This window comes from Corvus moneduloides, chromosome 4, assembly GCF_009650955.1.
Source record: "Corvus moneduloides isolate bCorMon1 chromosome 4, bCorMon1.pri, whole genome shotgun sequence".
NCBI classification, from domain to species: domain Eukaryota; kingdom Metazoa; phylum Chordata; class Aves; order Passeriformes; family Corvidae; genus Corvus; species Corvus moneduloides.
In genome coordinates, this window is record NC_045479.1 from 50,134,145 (window position 1) to 50,154,228 (window position 20,084).

General features: G+C 38.9%; 1 protein-coding gene across 6 annotated transcripts in view; it reads left to right on the forward strand.

Annotated features, from left to right (window-relative positions):
* Window positions 1–20,084, forward strand: part of MET (MET proto-oncogene, receptor tyrosine kinase) — an 88,512-nt gene that overhangs the window by 19,489 nt on the left and 48,939 nt on the right. For all 6 annotated transcript variants that reach the window (XM_032106479.1, XM_032106476.1, XM_032106478.1 and 3 more), the window contains 2 exons: window positions 474–1,688; window positions 14,309–14,500. In XM_032106479.1, coding sequence (XP_031962370.1) covers window positions 489–1,688; window positions 14,309–14,500 — 1,392 coding nt within the window. In that variant the 5' untranslated portion in view covers window positions 474–488. The remainder of the gene's footprint in view (window positions 1–473; window positions 1,689–14,308; window positions 14,501–20,084) is intronic.

Consider the following 20,084-nt stretch of genomic DNA (forward strand, 5'->3'; position numbering starts at 1 on the left):
TGCTAGGAACCCATTCAGCCCCTTGAGGACTTGACAAATACCTTATATCCACACATTGAAGTGCTCCAACTGCTTTGTGTGCAGTTGTGTCCTAAGCGTCCTGGGCAGTTTTGCTTTCAACTATGTGTACACCATCCTGTTCTAAACCGTATCAGTCAGCTGGTTTAATGCCAGTGTGGAAGTAGTCCTCTCTCTTTTGCTGCTCTGCAACATGCTGAGGGGTCTTGAGAAATTCATCATAAGAAAATCCTTCTGTGAATTGTTCTAAAGGCAGTGAAATGGGCACCCACAAAGAACAGGGATTATAGTCGTTTCTAGCACAACTATTATGACACTAAGTAAGATCGCAACACTTCTTAAACTGAAATAGTTCAGCTACTACATGCAGCCTAAAAACAGATTCTGTTGTCTGATAAACTGACGATTTTCTATATGAAATATAACCAGTTTTTCCATTAAATATATTTTGACAGATTAGATCTCTGACAATGAAGCCTTTTACTGCATATCCTTCTGGGTTTATTGTATTCCTGCTTGCCTTGCTGCAGAGGAGCCATGGACAATGCAAAGAAGCAGCTAAAAAATCAGAGATGAATCTTAGTGTAAAATATGATCTTCCTAACTTCATCGCAGAAACACCAATTCAGAATGTAGTTTTATATAAGCATCATGTTTATATTGGAGCAGTCAACAAGATTTATGTACTAAATGAAACTCTTCAGAACATTTCTGTGTACAAGACTGGGCCTGTTTTGGAGAACCCTGACTGTGCACCATGTGAAGATTGCAGAGATAAAGCCAACTTATCTAACAGCGCATGGAAGGATAATGTCAACATGGCACTGCTTTTAGAAACTTATTATGATGATCAGCTCATCAGCTGTGGGAGTGTGTCCGGAGGCATCTGCCACCGTCACATCATTCACCCTGACAACCCTGCTGACATTGAAAGCGAGGTGCACTGCATGTACTCACCCCAGGTGGATGCAGAAGCAGATAACTGTCCTGACTGTGTTGTTAGCACTTTAGGAACCAAAGTTTTGGTGACTGAAAAGGACAGGTTTGTCAACTTCTTTGTTGGAAATACTGTGACATCTACATTTCAGCCTCCCCATGTGCTGCATTCAATATCGGTTAGAAGATTAAAAGAAACACAGGATGGTTTTGAGTTTCTCACAGATCAATCTTATATAGATATCCTCCCTCAGTTCCGTGACTCGTATCCCATTAAGTACGTCCATGCCTTTGAAAATGATCACTTTGTCTATTTTTTGACTGTACAGAGAGAAACTCTTGACTCACAATCTTTTCACACTAGAATTATCCGCTTCTGCACTTTAGACTCAGAGATGCGTTCCTACATGGAAATGCCTCTTGAGTGCATTTTTACTGAAAAGAGAAGAAAGAGGTCCATCCGAAAGGAGGTATTCAACATTTTGCAAGCTGCCTACGTAAGCAAGCCTGGCGCATCTCTAGCACACGAAATGGGCCTTGGGCTCAACGATGATATCCTTTATGGTGTTTTTGCACAAAGCAAACCAGACTCTTCTGAACCAACCAACAGATCTGCTGTCTGTGCCGTCTCTGTGCGAACCATCAATGAGTTCTTCAACAAGATTGTTGACAAGCAGAACATGAAATGTCTCCAACACTTTTATGGGAAAGAGAGCAAATACTGCTTGAATAGGGTAAGTGATGATTGATTTGTTACATTTTGGGACTTTTGTTCTCTCTTTGCCTACTCTATTGCCACATAGCTGTTCCTTCAGTTTCAGTTACAAAATGTAAGTCCCTGATCATTGCAGGTTGCTTAGCATTGCTGTTGATTCATCTCTAAAAGGATTAGTTCCTGTAAAATGATTCTGAAAATCACTGAGGTTTTTATGGGGCTAAAAATGTAGGTTTTTGCTTGAAAAACTATGATGCAGATAAATTGAACATTTAGGCGGTTATTTCTTTTATTATTAAAATAAGTATTCATAAACATTCATATTCATGTGCACTGAAGAGTCCCTGAAAAACATCACATACTTAAAAGTACGTTAATGCTGAATCACTGCCCTTCTCAGAAATAAATGAAAGAGCTGGTTTGGAATATGTCATGAGGAGCCAGATTGTAATGTAGTTACTCATGCTCGGTACAGAAACAGTCCAACTGACATCAGTTTTCTGCATGAAATAAGTGTCAGTGAAATCTGTATCTGAATGAGGGCTCAGGTAGTCTTGGGTAGGAGGGCTGCCTTTCTGTACACCATGACGTTGGGAGACTGCTGCTCTCCAGCCATATGAAATTCTGTGAGCAGAGGAAGCACAGAAATTTTCCCTTTCCCTTCTGGCCAATGTCTGTGCTGGTTTCAGGTCTTGTAAAAGAAATACAGAGTCTGGGAATTTAGTAGTTTTAACAGTTACTTTGGAACATGAAACGTTAGAACTTTGTATCACCTGCTTATGAAGCAGGCACTTAAATATCCTATCTGGGGATCTTTCTTTTCTCAAAAACAAGAAATTTGGAGCTCAGAGGTGGCACGCTGTCTTCTACCAGAGGGCCAGAGCCTCTATGGCAGGGCTCTGCTAAGCCAGTATGAGGCCTGTGTCAGGACAGATCAACAGCTCAACCTGCATTTAGAGGTGGATGGTATCTGTCATTTCCCACTGTTGGGACAGCTCGAAGTAAAAGTGGGAGCCACGGGCCTTCTTCACCCCAAGTATGACCAATATCCTCTTCAGCACAGCTGCTCAGCACAGGGCATCAATTTAGGATGTTGACACACGTCCTGGTTGGAGGTGGGAGTCCATTTTGTCAAAGAGAACAGCTGCTCCCCACTGCCAGAGGTGAGACAGGGCAGTCTGGGAAGAGGAACCCATTGCAGAGACCCTGTGGCTTCTCCCCAGTAGCAGGAACGTGCTCAGAGGCCATCTGACACAGTCTGAGCATAACCACAGCAGCCTTGGCATCTTGGGAATGACTGCTTATAGCAGGCTCCAGGTGTTCAACACAGATGTAGGCATTGCCAGTGGATGCTGATACAGCAGCCCCAACAGACATAGCATTTTATTCCCTTTTTTGTAGGAGGGGGACAGGCAATTTTCAGGAACTAAAAACAAGTTAGCAAACATTCAGCACAGTAGCTTATCTCTCTTTACTGTGTTATTGCTGTCCTAATTTTTCATTTCGGGTAGTAATATCCTCTTCTTTTTTTTTTTTTTTTCATTTTTCAGTTCACTTTTAACAAGAAATATTGTCCTTCTCTGAAAGTACTTTATTCTATATTCCTGGGGTATATGATTTGTGAATGACTGTCTTTAAAGCTCGTGGCCTTTAACTTATCTCATTCTGCACTTGCCTATACACCCATTTCATAAGGTGATCTCTTCAAAGCAAAGTGTACCATTAAAATATTGACAGAATAATTTGCCACTTTTCACATGCTGGGAAGTACTTTCATGTTTCAAAAGCTTTTCCAGGCTCTGCTGCTTTGCATATCAGAATGAATGTCTCAAACTGTGGACATGTTTATGATAGTTGCCTATTTTCAAGAAATGTCATCAAAGCTCTGATTTCTGCTACATTAAATTAATAAAGGGAAAAATGTTTCTGTGATTTCTTGTGGTTCTTTTAAATGGCATAAAGGCAGTCAGAAATGTTTGTCCTGATTGTTTGCTTAACACTGAAATATCAAGACTGTCAAGCTTTACCCTTCCATTTCCTTTGCTTTATTCCAGAGGACTCATTAAGCTTCAGTAAAAAGGGTCCTCTGAGATTTTTCAGGTTTCAACTAGCCAAAACGATTGGCAAGAGTTTGCCAACCATCCTTTATACACCTGTTTTTCTCTGGTGTGTAAAATAGACCTGAAGGGTTGGAATGTGAAGGAAGGGAAGGAGCAGGCAGAAGAACGAAAGCACATTATTTCTTATGCTTGTCCCAAAAATGTCAAATTTGGTCTTTTCTGATTTTGCTGGAGTTTAAATGCTAATTAAGAAAAAAAGTCTCAAACCCCTAAACTCTTCTTAGCCCCTTCTTTGTACATTGTAAAAGTGTACATGAGGGCATAAAACATTTTTCCCTTTTTTGTAAGTCACCTTCAACTTAAAAGAAAGCTTTTATAAAATCTGAGAGTTTGTCACAGTTTATTTTCGTGAAGTTCAAAACTTGTTTTTGTAATGTAGCCAAGATGATCTTTCTCTTTGATGTTGAGAGAATAAAACCACAGACCACTGATGCAAGTGAAAGGCACTGACCACTGCAAAATTAAGTCATAGGATGGTGAAAACAGTCCAGCAGTGAATATGGTATACCACTAACTTCAACATTAAAAAGAAAAATGAGCCTCTAGCATGCTTTGCAAGGAAGTGCTCTCTGATAATTTACAGTTAGAGTCTGATTGATGAAGGCCATTTCATGTTATCAAAAAAAGTCCCATAAGACAATTGTACGTAATTTTGTTGGACTTCCGGTAGTCTATCTTTTTAAGTGGCTGTCCCTCAGGACTGTTTAATCTGAGGCTTCTAAAGGTAGAATTAGATGAAAATAAACCTGAATGATACATCTAAAACACTTCTTCAACTTGTTCTTCTCATATTTAAAGAAAAAATAAGAAAAACTTCCACTCATCTTGATGTGATTGACAAAATTTGTTCAGTTTTGGCCTTGTTTTCTAAAGAAAAGAAGTTTATGTGGTCGTGCTATTTTAGGTCTGTCTTTCTGTTAGTTATCCTTACAGCCTCAGCAGTAAGAAATCTTAAAAGATGTGAATTCAAGTGTGAATCCAGAGACAGATCCCACATAGGCTCAGGCTATGGAAACTGATGAAATTTTAGGAGTCCCTTTATAAACATCAGAAGGACTCACAAGGACTGAAGAAGGTATTGCTCCATGGAAAAAAAGTCTCCATCAGAGCTTAGTTGAAGAGCAAAGTCAACCAACCACGAGATATAAATCCAGACACAACTGTGCTTCACTTACTCCAGTGCTCATGGAAAACTTCATCAAATTGAAATAAAACATTTCCAGTTGTGTTTAAGTGTAATACATATTAAGCCAAAACCTGGGCTCACTGAAGTCAGGGTTAGGAGAAGTGAATCCGATGTAGCATCTGATTGATGTCAGATGTACTGCAGCAGAGCAGTGACTAGTTAGTGCTGCCTAATAATTCCCTTCAGTGAAAAGCTGGCTGACACTTAAATGACAGCAAGATGGAAACAGAACTGGCTTTGAATTAAAAGAAAAAATGGGAGTAATAGTAAGGAGGTTTTATTGGTCGAGTCAGGACAAAGATATCTGAGAGGTAGCTGCTGTAGGGGGTTTTGAATCACTGTTCAGGAATCTCCCACAACAAAGAGAAAACTGGATGTAGCCTTTAAGCAGAGTTTATTTGGTCAGTTAGTCATTATCAGCCCCAGTGTGGTATCCTCAAAGCAGAAGTGTGTTTAGATGAGGAGACAAATGCTGCTTACTTCATTTGCAGACACAGTCCATTAGTGTGCATCTTTACCATGGATTAAATATTATTTTTCAAGTGAGAAAAATGAGCTGATTTTAGCCTTGACAATCTCAACTATACATTTCAGTTGTCATTAGATAGATCATGATCTTACAGGCTTTTTTGGCCTTTCTGCATCTCTTATGTGCTAAAAAAGTGTAAGCCAAATTACCTGACTTCGATCATTATGGACTTACGTGATAAAGCACCTCTAAAAATGAAATCCAAATTCAGCTCTGTAAAGATCTTATGTCTTCTTTTTTTTACAGGTAAATTCAGGTGAAAGCTTAAAATACTTAGGCCTTACAGGAAAAGAGAAACCACAGACAGGCTTTTGCCACCATGTTCCCAGCAAGTGTCACAAAGCAAGATAAACTGGTCACAACTCCTCTTAAATGAAAGGCACAAACTATTGGAAAACCTGAAAGGAAAACAGAAGATCACCAAAACAAAAGATAAAGTGAGAGTAAAATAAACACATGGTGATGCTTCTTTATTACCATTACACACATGATAGATGAGTAAAATTAGGTTATGCTTATATTGTAATGGAAGAAAATAATTGCTGCCTTCTATCAGGAAACCACAAAAGCACTTATTGATCTGTCATCTTAAGGCTGTGTCTAAGAATATTTAATAAAATAAACAGAGATAAATAACTCTTTTGAGGCCCTGTAACTGTAATATCCCACACCATTTGGCTTAAAATTTTGGCAGGTTTAAAAATAACACCATCTATCTCTGATTAAAATGGGTTGTTGTAAATTATTTAGATCGTCTCACAGCATGAAGGTGTTTTTATATTGTGAGTAGAACGTGACTGAATATTTTCCCTAAAAGTCAGGCACCAGAATCCGTTAGATTAGTTCAGTCATTTATTCCTCTGGAAATGCTATATCGGATGGCATACAGTCATCTGCCTGGGCACAAAATCTGTTCCCATCCGTATGCAAGCTCCTCTATGGGGTTCTGACATCTCAGGACAATAAATGAGGGCAGAATGATGGGCAGAGTGCACTGGCATCCTTTAAGATACGCTTAAACCCTAGTAATAAGGGGATAGGCTGCATCCACGTTCCTGTCCTGCCCTCGCTGCCTGTCTGCCGTAAGTCCTGGCAGTACCGAGGGTCTCCGCTGTGCCTGTACCAGTGGAGTGCAAGGCAGGGTGTGCTCACCAGCCAGCTCCTCTCCACCATTAGCTACATGGCCACCTACCCACCTGGCCAGGGAAAACCTGACTGGGGCAAACAGCCTGGCAGAAGGGATTGCAGGGAGAGTCTGGACTCCAGTTAAACTGCATGGGTAGAGACACAGGTATGAGTGTGTAGGGGTGTGGTATGAGCATAGGTGTGGGTCTGGGTAAGGTTATCTCAGGCTGGGCTGGATTTAGCAAACACCTGGCTACAGCAGGAAGGGCTGTTTCATCTCTGGGACTGGCCACATGGACACCCTCATGAGGGAGTTCCTGAGAAAAAGACAAGGCAAGGAAAAAGGCAGGTCAGGGAGTTTTTTTGGAGAGTACCACACCACCCCTAGCAGTAGATATCTTTGCAGACTCTTCCAAGCCCCAGGAGCTATGGAGTTTGGGGACTAACCTCTTAGTCACCAACTGCTGCCAAAACTACAGTTTTCCTTCTGATGTCCTGTTAGAGACCTGTCTTTGCTTTCTTCCCAGTGCTGCTGCTTGGCATTTTATCATCTTCTTGATGAAAGGTGGATTTCTCTGTGAAAAAGTGGTATCCATTAAACTACCATTTTCTGCAACAGACACAGATTTATCAGCCAGAGTCACTAATAATGTTCCATTTCCAGACTTTTTAATCAAATTCTTCCACTGAAGGCTGGGCTCCCTATTGGTTATTAGTGTGGAAAAGTGACTCTGCTGCTTTTCTCTGTAATTGCACAGAAATAATTTCAGGCAGAAAGTAATTTTTATTTTGTTAAAATGGATATCTGGTCATGTGGCTTTTATGTCTCAGTTTCTGAAGCCCCTTAAATAAATCCAAAGACTAGAACTGGACAAAGAATAATTTTCTTATCCTACGTAGCCCTGCAAACTAGAAAAATTTTACAGTCCCAAAAAAAGAGATGTCCAAAATATATGCTAGTAGTTATGTAGTGCTAAGGACACTCCCTAAAGATATATAATATTCAAATCTGAGCCTCTTTTCCTGGGTTCAGACCAAATTCTAAGACTCCTTAATCCCAGATTAAGTTCACATCAACTCTGATGATGACTATTCTGCAATGGGACCATATCAGCCCTTTCTGAAAGATCTGCTTGGATTTCTTTAAGCACAATTCCAAGTTCCAGAGAAAGAGAAGCTGATTATGCAGTGCACTGTATGCAGATCTGAGTCCACCTGGCTTTGGTAGGTGGTTGACACATCTAAGCAAGCAATGAATTTTCCTTATGTTCTGCTGCCAAAAAACGGAGACACACATAAGTCTTGACAAAGCAGACATCTGCCTTTCAGCTCACTCAGCACCCACCTTACCTCAGCAGTTTTCTACTTATTCTATTTATTCTGACTCAGGACCACATCTGGCCATCATTATTGCTCACTAAAGCAAGAGTAGGTAATTATTATCCAGGAGAGAGCTGTGTTACTCAAACTTTCTAGGTGGCATGTGGGTTTCTGATCTCACACAGCTTTTGCATCAGAGTGGAATTACTCCTCATTTCCAAACATACAAGTAAAACCAGAATCAAATCCCACAGTAAATTAAAAAATAATAATAATGCTGAAGATGAAGATCCATGGCATAAATGGTTCAGAAAGCAAGTGTAAGTCACAAGAAATTATTACTTGCACTGTCTACAGGGTGTGAGAAAACAAAGAAATGCTAGAGAAGTGATATTGCAGGAAGTGATAATGAGAGCTTAATTTTCTTGAAGCGGATGTCACCCGCTTTTGTACACAGCCTGTGGAAATTAGGGCAAATTGCATGATTTTCTTCTAGTTTCTGGACTTCTTTCTGTCCCACACGTCTTGCACCACTGTTTTGGCTAGGCATGCAGTTGTTGTGCAATGTTTTGTTGGAATAAGAGTCCCCACACTCAGCGTTATCTTTGGATAACTGGTCTAGGTGGAATTCCCAGCTTTTCTATTTCACCACAGCTTCCATGTTAATAAGGACTTCTATGAAAAATGCACCTGATAGACACTACAAATGTACAGCAAAACTGCTTTCATCAGCACAATATCTCCAATGCATTACTTTATTTCTTAAAAATGTGTAATTAGTCAACACCTCTTCTTTGATAATCTGTATACTGAGTTAAATGCTAAATTAATATAAGGGAAATCAGCAAAATGCAAAGATTACTTAGGTCCATTTTGTCTGCTGAATCAATAGGATTTACTTAGTGCTAATGCACTAACCAGATTATGAGAACTAATGCAGTACTGTTCAATGACAAAAGCAAATAACTCTTTGAATGATCTTGACAAAAGAACATGAAATCATCTTAATTTGTATTAACTAATTACATTTAACATGTTGATGTTTTTTTACCTATTACTTTAAGTGGAGCATCAGTTCAGTGACTTCCTTCCCCCATCTCATTTTAGTGGTGAAGTAGATCAAAGCAACAAGTATTAAGAGTTAGTGAAATGATACTGTGTAAAATTTTACACTGATGGAGTTATTTTAAACATTTTATTCTAAGAAAGGGACATGCCTTCTCTGTATTTCATATAAAAATCTTTGAATTGCTTTCAAATACATGAGGAGTATTGGGAAGAGGAGGAATGAAGAAGAGGGAAACAATTCTTTGTTTAAAACAAAAAGAGGAAAAAAACTCTTCTACCTTTTAGAGTAAAGCTTCATTGCCTCAGCAGAAGTTCTTAGAAACAGAGAACCCAGTCCCCTGTCCCAGACATGTTCCATCCTGCATGAACACTGGACTGAGTTCACAGCACCTACACACCCTCAAGGTGTTGTTCACTGGTCAAGAAGAAACCAGAGGCACAGTGGCTCTGCTTCCATGGGAACTGTTTAGCACATGAATTGGCTTCCACTGGTAAAAGTGAGCCCTACAATATGATTCATCTTTCCCTTCCATAAGATTACAAGAATCATCATTACCATGATGATGATGAAGTCACTCACATCCTCAGACAACAACCTGGCTTCACTGAATTATTTGGGACAGAATTACATTCTTGGGTTTCAATGGAGAGAAGCCATGATCAAATGCACTTCTCACCTGAAGAGTAATAATGCAAACTACCCAGAAAATTCAAGTGTATCAAGAACAGCAAAGCTATATTGGCTAAAAATACATGGAAATATTTAGAGAAATATGATAAGGTTCTTCTGTGTTCCTCATGGTTACTCTTCCTGTTCAGAGTCTGCTGTACATGTAAATTCTTCATCATAATGTGTTTGATTCTAATAGGACCCACTCTAAAAACTGTAGTTTGATTATTCATCTTAATTCACGGACTTCAACAACAGAAAAGGAACTTAGACACTCTATTAGGTTTTAATGGTCTTGGGAACCAATTTTTTATGTAGAATCATCTATTCATTCACTCCACAGTAGTTTCTTTGAAAAAGGATTTTTGCCATTTGCAGACATCTGGATCCAGGTCATTTAACAATAGCTTATTTCTCCCTACGCCATGTTATGCCACAGATCTTAAGGGTTGTTTCCAACCTAAAGGATTCTTTGATTCTATGAAAGGAGAAATGCTGTTGGCTCTTGTAGGTGACTACTTCTCTTGAGGGAGAATCCCAGAATTCACAGCAGAAAACAAAAGCTGATATTTACAATTTTGATTCTTTACAGCCAACAAGTTAAAAGTCGTATGAACAAACCAGCAGGAAATAAAACTTATTACAGTCTCTGTCCAGCTCTGTGGCTCACACGCATGCACACACAAACGCACAGCTAGCTTCAGTATAAAGTCAGCGGCAAAAGAGGCAGGAAGGTTCTTTGCGTGTGTTCCAACAGGAGCATTGACCACCTCTACACTGTCGAAGGCTCAGAGGCAAAAGACGAGAACAATGGCGAACTCAGGGTTTTATCTGGGGGCGGGGAAGAGGCGGGACTAGGGAACGGGGACCAATGGGGAAGCTCTGGGGGTGTGGTGAAGGGCAAGAGCCAACATCCAACCATGAACACAGAACTGGGGTAGATTACCATAACAGAACATGGCACTCTAGGAGAGGCTTCTTTCCCTCACCATGACCACGGAGTCTCTGGCATCAGAGACCATCTTACCAAGAGCTCTCTGTGTCCCTTGTGCCACAGGCTAACCAGCCACCACAAAAACTCATGCATATTCCTACTTTCATTTGAACTTTACTTTGTAACGGCAGTATTTTGTGATTGACCCTAGGAAATATCACCTAGTTACTTTCAGACCATTTCTCCAATTTGTCAAATTAAAATTTAATTTTAATGATGTCTTCCAAGTGGCTCATAAGACAGTATTAAATGTTCTGCAGTGATTAAGTCATTGATTACCAGTTTATTCAAGACATTAAATGTAATATCAAGACATTATACATAATATCACTTTCTATATGAGCACCTCACTTAACTAAGAAGAGCAGGTTTTGACCAGCTCTAGAAGAGCCTGGAGGAGCGTTTCTCCAATTTGCAGTCACTGAAAATTAGAGAAAAGTTGACAAAAAAATATTTGGATTTTTTTCCCTGAGTATAGTATTTAGACTAGAGACTAGGCTTTTGGATCATTTTTCTGACACTGACCTAATCAGGTATTTTTCTGAGATTTTCATTCATTTCTGTAAGAATTCCTCCCTGCTTTTCACTTTTGGCTTCAAATGTGCAACTCTGTTTTGCAGCTAACTGATGGTTTATATGTCATATTCAGTGACCACGAAAAAAATATTTCAGACAGTGACAGCTCCTGATAGCTCAGCTCAGTGATGTCTAGAGACTTTTTTGGCATGTTTGTCTTCTGTGGACCAAATCAAGGGTAAATTCCAAAACACCACAACTTCCCGTATGAACAAATAAGATAACATTAATTATCTTCTAGCCTTCTGGACACATCTGTAAGGCAGGGCTTGCTCACACCTCACGGCATTCCAGCGGCACACCTGTGCCAGCTTAACATTAACAAAGGCCTCTCTATGAATCACAGGCACAATTGGCACCTCTTGTCCTACAAGAGAAGCAATGTAGCTGAACCCAAGCACTTACCCGTGCTCTAATCATCCATTTCAATAGTTGTGTGATTTCTCAGTGGAACTTGGCATAATATCCTGAGTGCATCATCTGACATCAGTTATTTTTCCACATTGACAGCCAAATAGATAGTTATGTGTATTCTGGGAGGGAGGAGGGGAAGGAGAGAGAGAGAGAGTGAATCTGGCTTAAAAGTGTTAATTTAAAGCAGCTTCTTTGCCAAAGTTTTCCCTGTTATCAATCTTCCTTTAGTTTTCTAAGTAGCCTTTTAATCTCTGCATTTCTACTCAAAGATCAAAGCCTTCCTATTTCTTGAACAGCCAACCCTACATTATGGTTAATCCATGAAGCACCAGGTTTTTTAAGAACCGTACGTGTAACAATCTCCAGGTTCTTCAGCAGACAAGACAAAATTATGGCATCTCTGAGGAAGGCTGAGCTGACTGTGGCTGAGCTGACTTTGGAGAAGCAAAGAAAGGTGTCAGGGCAAGCAGGAAAATCTAGCCACTTTTTCCAAAGAGCTTGAACAGGGTTTCATGAGGCAGCATGTTAGGATGTTTGAATTGTGCTGAAATGACTATGTAGGAGGAAGTACTTTAATCTTAGCACTGAAACATCTCTTTCCAAAGTCTTTGCTTATGGAAAAAAGCAGTTACAGGAAAGAGCAAAGATCCCAGGTTGGGGGAGGGTAAAATCAGAAATCTGCCTTATTTCAAAAAGCATGAAAACTGTACATCTTTCTGCACTTGAACTATTCATACTCATTGTATGAGTAATCTGCACAGATGTTTCAGAAATACTTTTAGACTTGGTAGGATATGAGTGCAAAAGAATATAGCTTTTAACTTGTTTGATGGCCAAAACAAAGAAAAGCTAAATTTGCCCATTGATGATTTAACCCATTCAAACACTGGGTTAAAAAATACTTAAAGTATGTTCAGTGTTCCTAGTTCAAAGTATTAGTTCAGTTCCTGCTGAACAAAATGCATTGTATATTAACAGTTAATAAGAAAACTAATACAGTAAACCCTTTAGTATGTGGATAACCAAACTATTAAGTCACTGCTGTACCAGATCTAATTTGGAAGCCATTTTTCTCTATCATTAAGGCACTGCACAGAGATTTCAACTGCTTATTTGGTCTGATGCAGTCTTTCACCTAAATGGCACAGTAAATTGACAGGGCACCTTCAGAAAAGCTGGCATCAGTGCTGACTGCAACTCCTAGGGACCACAGTAAACCTCACCTGCAAGTGCTGTTGCTGGGCTCAGCTCAGAAACATCACAATTCAACTGCAAAGGACTGAGCTACTAGGCTGAACATTTTTTTGATAGTATTTTCAATGCCTTGGGTTTCAGTCTGGAATTCACCAGAGTTAGGCCAACAAGAAATTCTTCAGTCATTGCTTTCTTTTTCATACTTTGAGGAAAGACATCTAAATCTAGAAAAGAAGACAATAAAATTTTACTCCTACATGCTCTTTAAGGGTATGATGCAGATCTATTTGACTTAGTAAAAAGACTCTTGACTGTCTTAAAAGATTTTTTTAAACCTGTTTGAGACAAAAAACAAATCAATAAAAAAATAGGAGAAATTAAGCTCACTATTGATTTCAACAGAAGGAACCACCATAAGATTCTTTATAATCTTCCTAAATGTTTATTCATAAAGTATGTCAAAGTGGGAATATGCTACATGACTTCCAAATTTAAACTGGTTAAAGATCCTTTAAGTGAGTCCTGGTTATTATCTTTATACAATGTCCCCAAAACAGATGATGTAGTATCAATAATAATGAAATTATCAGTTAATAGATGACTATTTAATTGTTAGGAGGTTATATTCTTCTTCAGAGATAGTTTAAAGTGTATTGTTCAAGACTTTTTCCAATGAAAATTAAAAACATGTAATCTCTATTCCCAAAATGAAAGAGAAAATCCTGCAAATGCAGCTATTATTTTAGTACATTCAAGACACATAGAGATCAGATGAAATAGTGCATGAACCATATATGATCAATACAATAATCTGAGTAATTGTCAAAATCTGGATTCCCCATAGTTTCATTTAAACATACAATCAGAAACATATTTTTCCTAATGTATCTCCCTTTTCTTTCTCTTTTTCTCCACAATCAGAAACATATTTTTCCTAACTTATCTCCCTTTTTTTTTCTCTTTTTCTCCACTTTATCTCTGAAAAAGGTGGTGAAAATCGAAGAAGAATATTGGAAATTGTTATTTTAATATAAAAAATCACATTGCTGTTAGAGAATCTTTTTCTGGGAAGCTGTTTTAGAAGTAGGTGTGTCACTGGGCAGGCTCTGCAGTACAAGAATTCTCAGACTCTTGGAGAAGCAGCATTAAGGAAGTCACTATGAGAAAGGATACCTTGATATATGTGCTTATACCCATATCATCTAATTAAATAAAGACCCTATGTCTTATTCCTGCAGACACGATTTAAAAAGTTAAAAGAAACATTCCCTTAACATTAAGAACTGTTGCCTTCCTCATGGAACATCATAACTGATGAAGCAATTAAGTTTGAAACATTTTAAAATACTTTTGGTCGAATGCATTTGTGCTAAATGACTTCATTCTGACAAAGATCTATTGCTACTCATAAAGACTACTCATCTGTACTTCATTTTCAAACAGGCTTTTTCAAGAAATGCTTCATACTGCAGAGCACAAGATGATGAATATCGCTTAGAAGTTACGACTCCGCTGCAGCGGGTTGACTTGTTCATGGGCCAGTTCAACAGTGTCCTGTTAACTTCGGTATCTGTCTTCACCAAAGGGAACCTTACCATTGCTAATCTGGGAACTTCAGAGGGCCGCTTCATGCAGGTAAATATTACCATATTACTACAATAACTTCACAATAAAAAAAACCACCGGAGTTTAGCAGGATGGTGAAAAGGGAGAAGCATTATTACCCCAGTTTAAAAGGGGATTAGAAAATTGAAATTACCAAATAGAATACAGCTTCTGGAATATAAATGAAATGTCTAATAGAGCATTCAGCATTTTAAGTGTTTACCTGGAGTTTGTGGTTTGGAATAGTGGTTGAGGAGCAAATTCTATCATGATCTCCAGCTGGCTTTGTTTACAGAACTGTTTTGGTCCATACAAACAAGAGCTCTTTCAAAGAAAACTAAACTGAAAGCACTGTCTTGCATAGACATCAAATAGGCTCCAATCCCTTCTGGGGCAGAAAGGTCTAAAACAGTGACTGATTATTCAAACAGCTTCAAAAGTACACTTTGTATGGTCATTTATGCTAGAGGATAAGATTAAATCTATTCAATGTAAAATGCCAAGACAGTTTATAATGTAGGAGCAGGAGCCTCAGCATTAGTTGTTTCTATATACTGATCCACTCCTCTGGCACCAAATTCCTTGCTCGTGTACCCATAGCCTATGACTCACAGCTGTAAAACTGAGATTAGCTCCTTCTCCACCTACTTTCAAGTTTCTCTGAATGTGTATTAGATTTTCAGGCTCTTGCTCACCCCTATCTCACTCTGTTCTTTTGGATTACAGTTCTTCCTGTCCTAAAAGAGGTTTTCCATAAAAAAGTGATAAATCACCCTCCTGAGTAGTCTGTCTCCCTCCACTGAGTACATAACTAATCTAGACAGGTAGATTATACTACTTGTCTTCTTTGTAGGTGACTAATGAAATAAATATAATGCATAGAGGCAACAGTCTTTAAAATCTTGCCAGTCAAAATCAAACACCAGAAGAACAAAGACAAAATATTTTGAATTCACCCATCTTATTTCAACCACTGTCATCCTGCAGTAACTTCCTTGGAGAGCTTGGCTTCTCCAGCTGCCACAGAGTCCAGCCTGGACATGCATCTCAGCCTGGATCCTTCTTGCACTCAAGGACTTGTGTTATTTCAATTTGCCAATACTATTTGTCTCCTAGAAAGCTTCCTGAAGTATTGGCAGTCTTCTGGACTTTTTGCTCTGTATGCTATAGAGAGTCACCAAAGTTAGTATTATTGTCCCACAGCCATCGTTAGCTGAAACCTTGTGAGAAGACCATCAGTTGCTGTGCCATTCCAGTTTTTCCCATTTCCCATACCTTCCATTAGAAAATATGTGGGCACATGTAGCCTTTAATGGAAACAAGCCTTTCCTTTCTTCTCTCCCTTCCCCTCATTTTTTTGCTGCAAGCAGTGTGTAGGGTTATATATTGTCCTCAGTATACGTACCCTGTCTGGATAAAGGGAATCCATACTTCCACTCTTCTGCACAGACTGGACATGGAACCAGCTGCATAATGCAAATTCTGTAATGCTTCTACAGGCAAGGAGATCAAAGTGATTTGCCACAAAGGACAGATGAAAACATGGGGAAAACCATGTTTCTCTTTTCCCCCCCCAAAAAAATTGTAACAAAACTTTCAATGCCAACGCTGCCAGTTTTACCTTAACATCCTATGATGATCTTGATAACTTTAAGATGCAGTCTGTCTTCTGTGCAGGAAAGGCAAATGCTAAGAGCTACACACTGAGCATGGGCCCAAACTGCGCTCTGTTCTTGAAAGCAGATACTGATTCACACAGCGAACATGAGCAATTTGTTTAACCTTTCTGAAGTAATTTCCTTATCTACAAAATACAATTAATAACAACTACTCTCTTATTCCCAGCATTTCTTCTGGGCTGTCACAAAGCTTTTAGGAAGGTTTGGTAGAAAGCACAAGGGAGCATTATTTTTATTTATAATGTTCTTTAAATTATTCATTCAAATCCTGCAGCACACACTTCATTCAGATGTTTGCCCAACTCACGGAACAATTAAATATTTCCAGAATACATTTCCCATTCCAGGTTCAGTTACAGATCAAAAGAAAAGGCTATTGTGCAAACTGCACATGGCCATTAGCAGAAATATTCTCATCATTGAATCAGACTGGCTTCAGCTACAGGGGGAAGTCAGCATTGGGCTCATATTGTACTAAATAGGATCTCTTTCTTTGAGGGTTGGGTGCAACTAGCAGGAGAATAAGCATACTGACTACCTTTAATGATACTACCTTCAAATAAAAGGTTAGTATTTGTTTTGTCTTTAAATTATTTTGGAAGGGATACCAGATCTATAGGATAGATCAGACACAGATTTTTGCAGAATTTAATGTTCTCTTACTTTTTTTTTTCTCTAATAGTAATCTAGGAAGTGCTTTCAAACATGTTCATTAGGAAATGCCCAACTAAAACAGATTTGTAGTGTTTCTATGGAAATATAGCTATTAACTGCAATGAGAATTCGATCATTAAAAATTAAGCTATTATATGACCATTACTGAAGTAAAATGGGTTAAAAAATCAGGATAATCTAACAATGGCCTAATTTATCAAAAAGATTTCCCCAAAGATTTCCACACATTTTTAGCGATGAAATGTAATGTAGTTTCATTCAGAAATCTGTTGGAACATATTGCAAAGGATCCTCAGCTCTTCACTTATTATGCATCTCACTTTTGCACAGTCATTTGCACTCATATTTTTAGGTCTTTGTACAAGCAAATATTGAATTTTCCCGTGCAATCTCCTTGTAACTTGTAGGTATTTAAAGCTGACTTCAGACACAGGTATGCTTTCAGAGAAAATTAGTTACGAAATTCTACCTATCAGGGAACCTGTTTTAAAACTGGTTGTATTGTGTTAGTATCTTGAGAACATGTTATCATGCCAACTATTTAAAAGCAAAAGAAAAAAATATTCATATATAGATTTCTAAATTTAGAAAATCGGCTCAACCCTTTCATTTTGTATCTTCTCTGAAATACCAAACCTTACCATATTTAGACAATTTAGTTTCTGACATAAATTTCAATACTAGCAGCCATCCATGAGATTAAAAGAAGTAATAGTACAGTGCCTCTGTCTTTGAAAACAGCACCCTGAAGTGTCCAGATAAGCAACAGCTTGGTGAAAGTAATGAACATTTGAATTACATTTTTGCTGCATTGATTTAGGGTTTCTTATAGTTGTTATGAAACATTTAAGGGGGGTAGGGGAGGATCTCTTGAAAACTTAGTGATCTTGTCATCTAAATTGAATTGGAGCTCAAAGCCTGTGCTGTGGAAGCCAGTAGGTGCAGCAGCAAGCTACTGAACCCGAGAGAAATTTATTTGAGAATGTTTCTCATATACCCCCATTATACTTGCTTACACTTGATCAGCAGCCAACCACTTGATGTTGTCTTTCTTTTCTTTCCTCTTTCCTGTCATCTTTCCATCTCCTTCTGCTTTTCTTCTGCTCATCGTTTTCTACCTTCCTATATTCCCCTTGTCTCCAACTCTATTTCTGTCTCCATCTATTTTTATCTCTTTACCACATGACTATAGCATAGCATAGCTGTAAACTTCAACAGATTTAACATGTACGTTTTTCCTTCTGTAGGTGATGGCTACCAGATTCTGGGGGTTTGATGTATTTAGAGATGTATCACAATGAGTAGTTCCTAACTTTACAAGTGATTCCCCCAAAGCTTATAGAATTATGCATCAAAATTGTTAATGACCCAACTCAGAACATAGCCCACATTTTACTTATTTAAAAAAAGTCTTCTAAAGAACCAGTAATATTCAGAGTGCAGAAGCAGGTATGTTTCATCCAACCAAGGAATCCTTACCTGTTGTTTTCTGCTTTTAGTTCGATAAAATAGAATTATTCACCAGAACAGCTTTAGAAAGCACTGATACTGGAAAGTAAATATAGGCTCCTTCACTAAATGCTTATTTTTTTTCAGCCAAAATCTGGGACTAAAATAAAATCAATCTGGATGGTCCAAATAGAGAAGATGCATGTGTTCTTCTAAGGAGGATAATTAGGGCCATGAGGTGAATTCCAGATCTCTCCTGAAAAGTACTGCAGCCCATTAACATACTGAGCATGTTTTGGCTGCTTCAGAAATGTCAAATCTGTATTTGGCCATGAATAGATTGGAGTGTGTAGTTTACGAAATATTGTGGAGTTTCTGTTACAAAACAGACCAGTAATAATTTTTCTAAGACAGCTGACATGCATGAGACAGAAAAGAAAAATGGCTTTACTTCCTTCCTAAGCTGGAGCCTGACAACAAACTTTTTTTTTTCCCCTTCTCTTTTTTTTTTTTTTTTCTGCTGAGAAGTTGCAGCTGTTTCGGCCTTTCTTATTGTGCTTGTTTTCAGACTGTGACTGGGAACACAGACTGTAACTACAGCTGTTGGGTGCATAGTGAATCAGGTATTTCACAGTGGTTATTTGATTAGAAAACAGCACCCAGTCACACTGCTATAGCTGAGGAATCAGATTTTCAGCTGGTGTAAAACAGCCTTATTCTGTTCAAACCAAACTACGCTGAGAATACAACTCACAACTGGAAAAGACACTTATATTACCAGCCAGTATTTTGGGAAATTATAGTTTGTCAAAAAAAATTCCACCCCATGATACGTTGAGATAAAATATCTTTTATTTTTGCTTGGTTTCAAGGTGTTTTGGGTCTTTTCTGCCTGAAGTTTTTATTACTTCAGAGAGTGTTTTATGAGTGATGATGAAATGAGTTCTTCAGGAAGAGGAAATCTTTGTGGTAGCCCTGGGAAGTGTGGGATATGGGAATGTCTAACAAGATTTATTCTTAAAAGCTCGCATTTGGTCTGGCCATAACAATGAACAAGAGATCAATGCCCTTGACGTAGCAGAGGCTGGATCTCAGCCTGAGATTATGTTTGGAAGCAGGATAGTGCATGTGCCCCCTACACTTGAAGCTGGCCTCAGCAACATAGCACCCCAGCAGATGCACTGCTTGTTGGTGACCTTCTTGAGGAAGAGGGGGCTAGAGAAATTTTCACTACACATTTTACAGCTGCAATGGGCAACCACTCTCTACAGATGCAATTTTGGCAGCAGGGCCACCTCATCCTTCTGACTATGCCAGTGAAACTCAGTGCACAGTGGGGCAGCTGTAGTGTGGAATGAGAGACCCCACCATGGGCCCTCTCATCTTCATGGTTCAGTAGGGCATCCATCGTGTTGCTTCTGGAGGTGAGGAAAGGGTCTTCCCATGGGCATACATAGACTCTGAGGTGCCATCAGCCACATGCTGGCTGCAGTCCTGTCCCATCTGGCTGGACATGAGCCAGTGCTAGCTGAAAACCAAGCATTAGCAAAACATAGTAATGCATTGCCATATCTGAACAGATTCTGGACAGAAAATGGCTTCGGGCACAAAAACCAAAGCATGATGGCACAGATAGGCCTTGCTGGAGTACTGCACATCACACAACAGGCCACTCGCCCTCCCTGGGGGCTCCCTGCACTAGTTAGACATGAAACAGTACAGATTAATAGTAAGCCTTATTCTAAATAACCATTATATCCTGGTATTTTTAACCAGACATTTTGCTAAGAAAGGTTGTATGGAGTTATAAT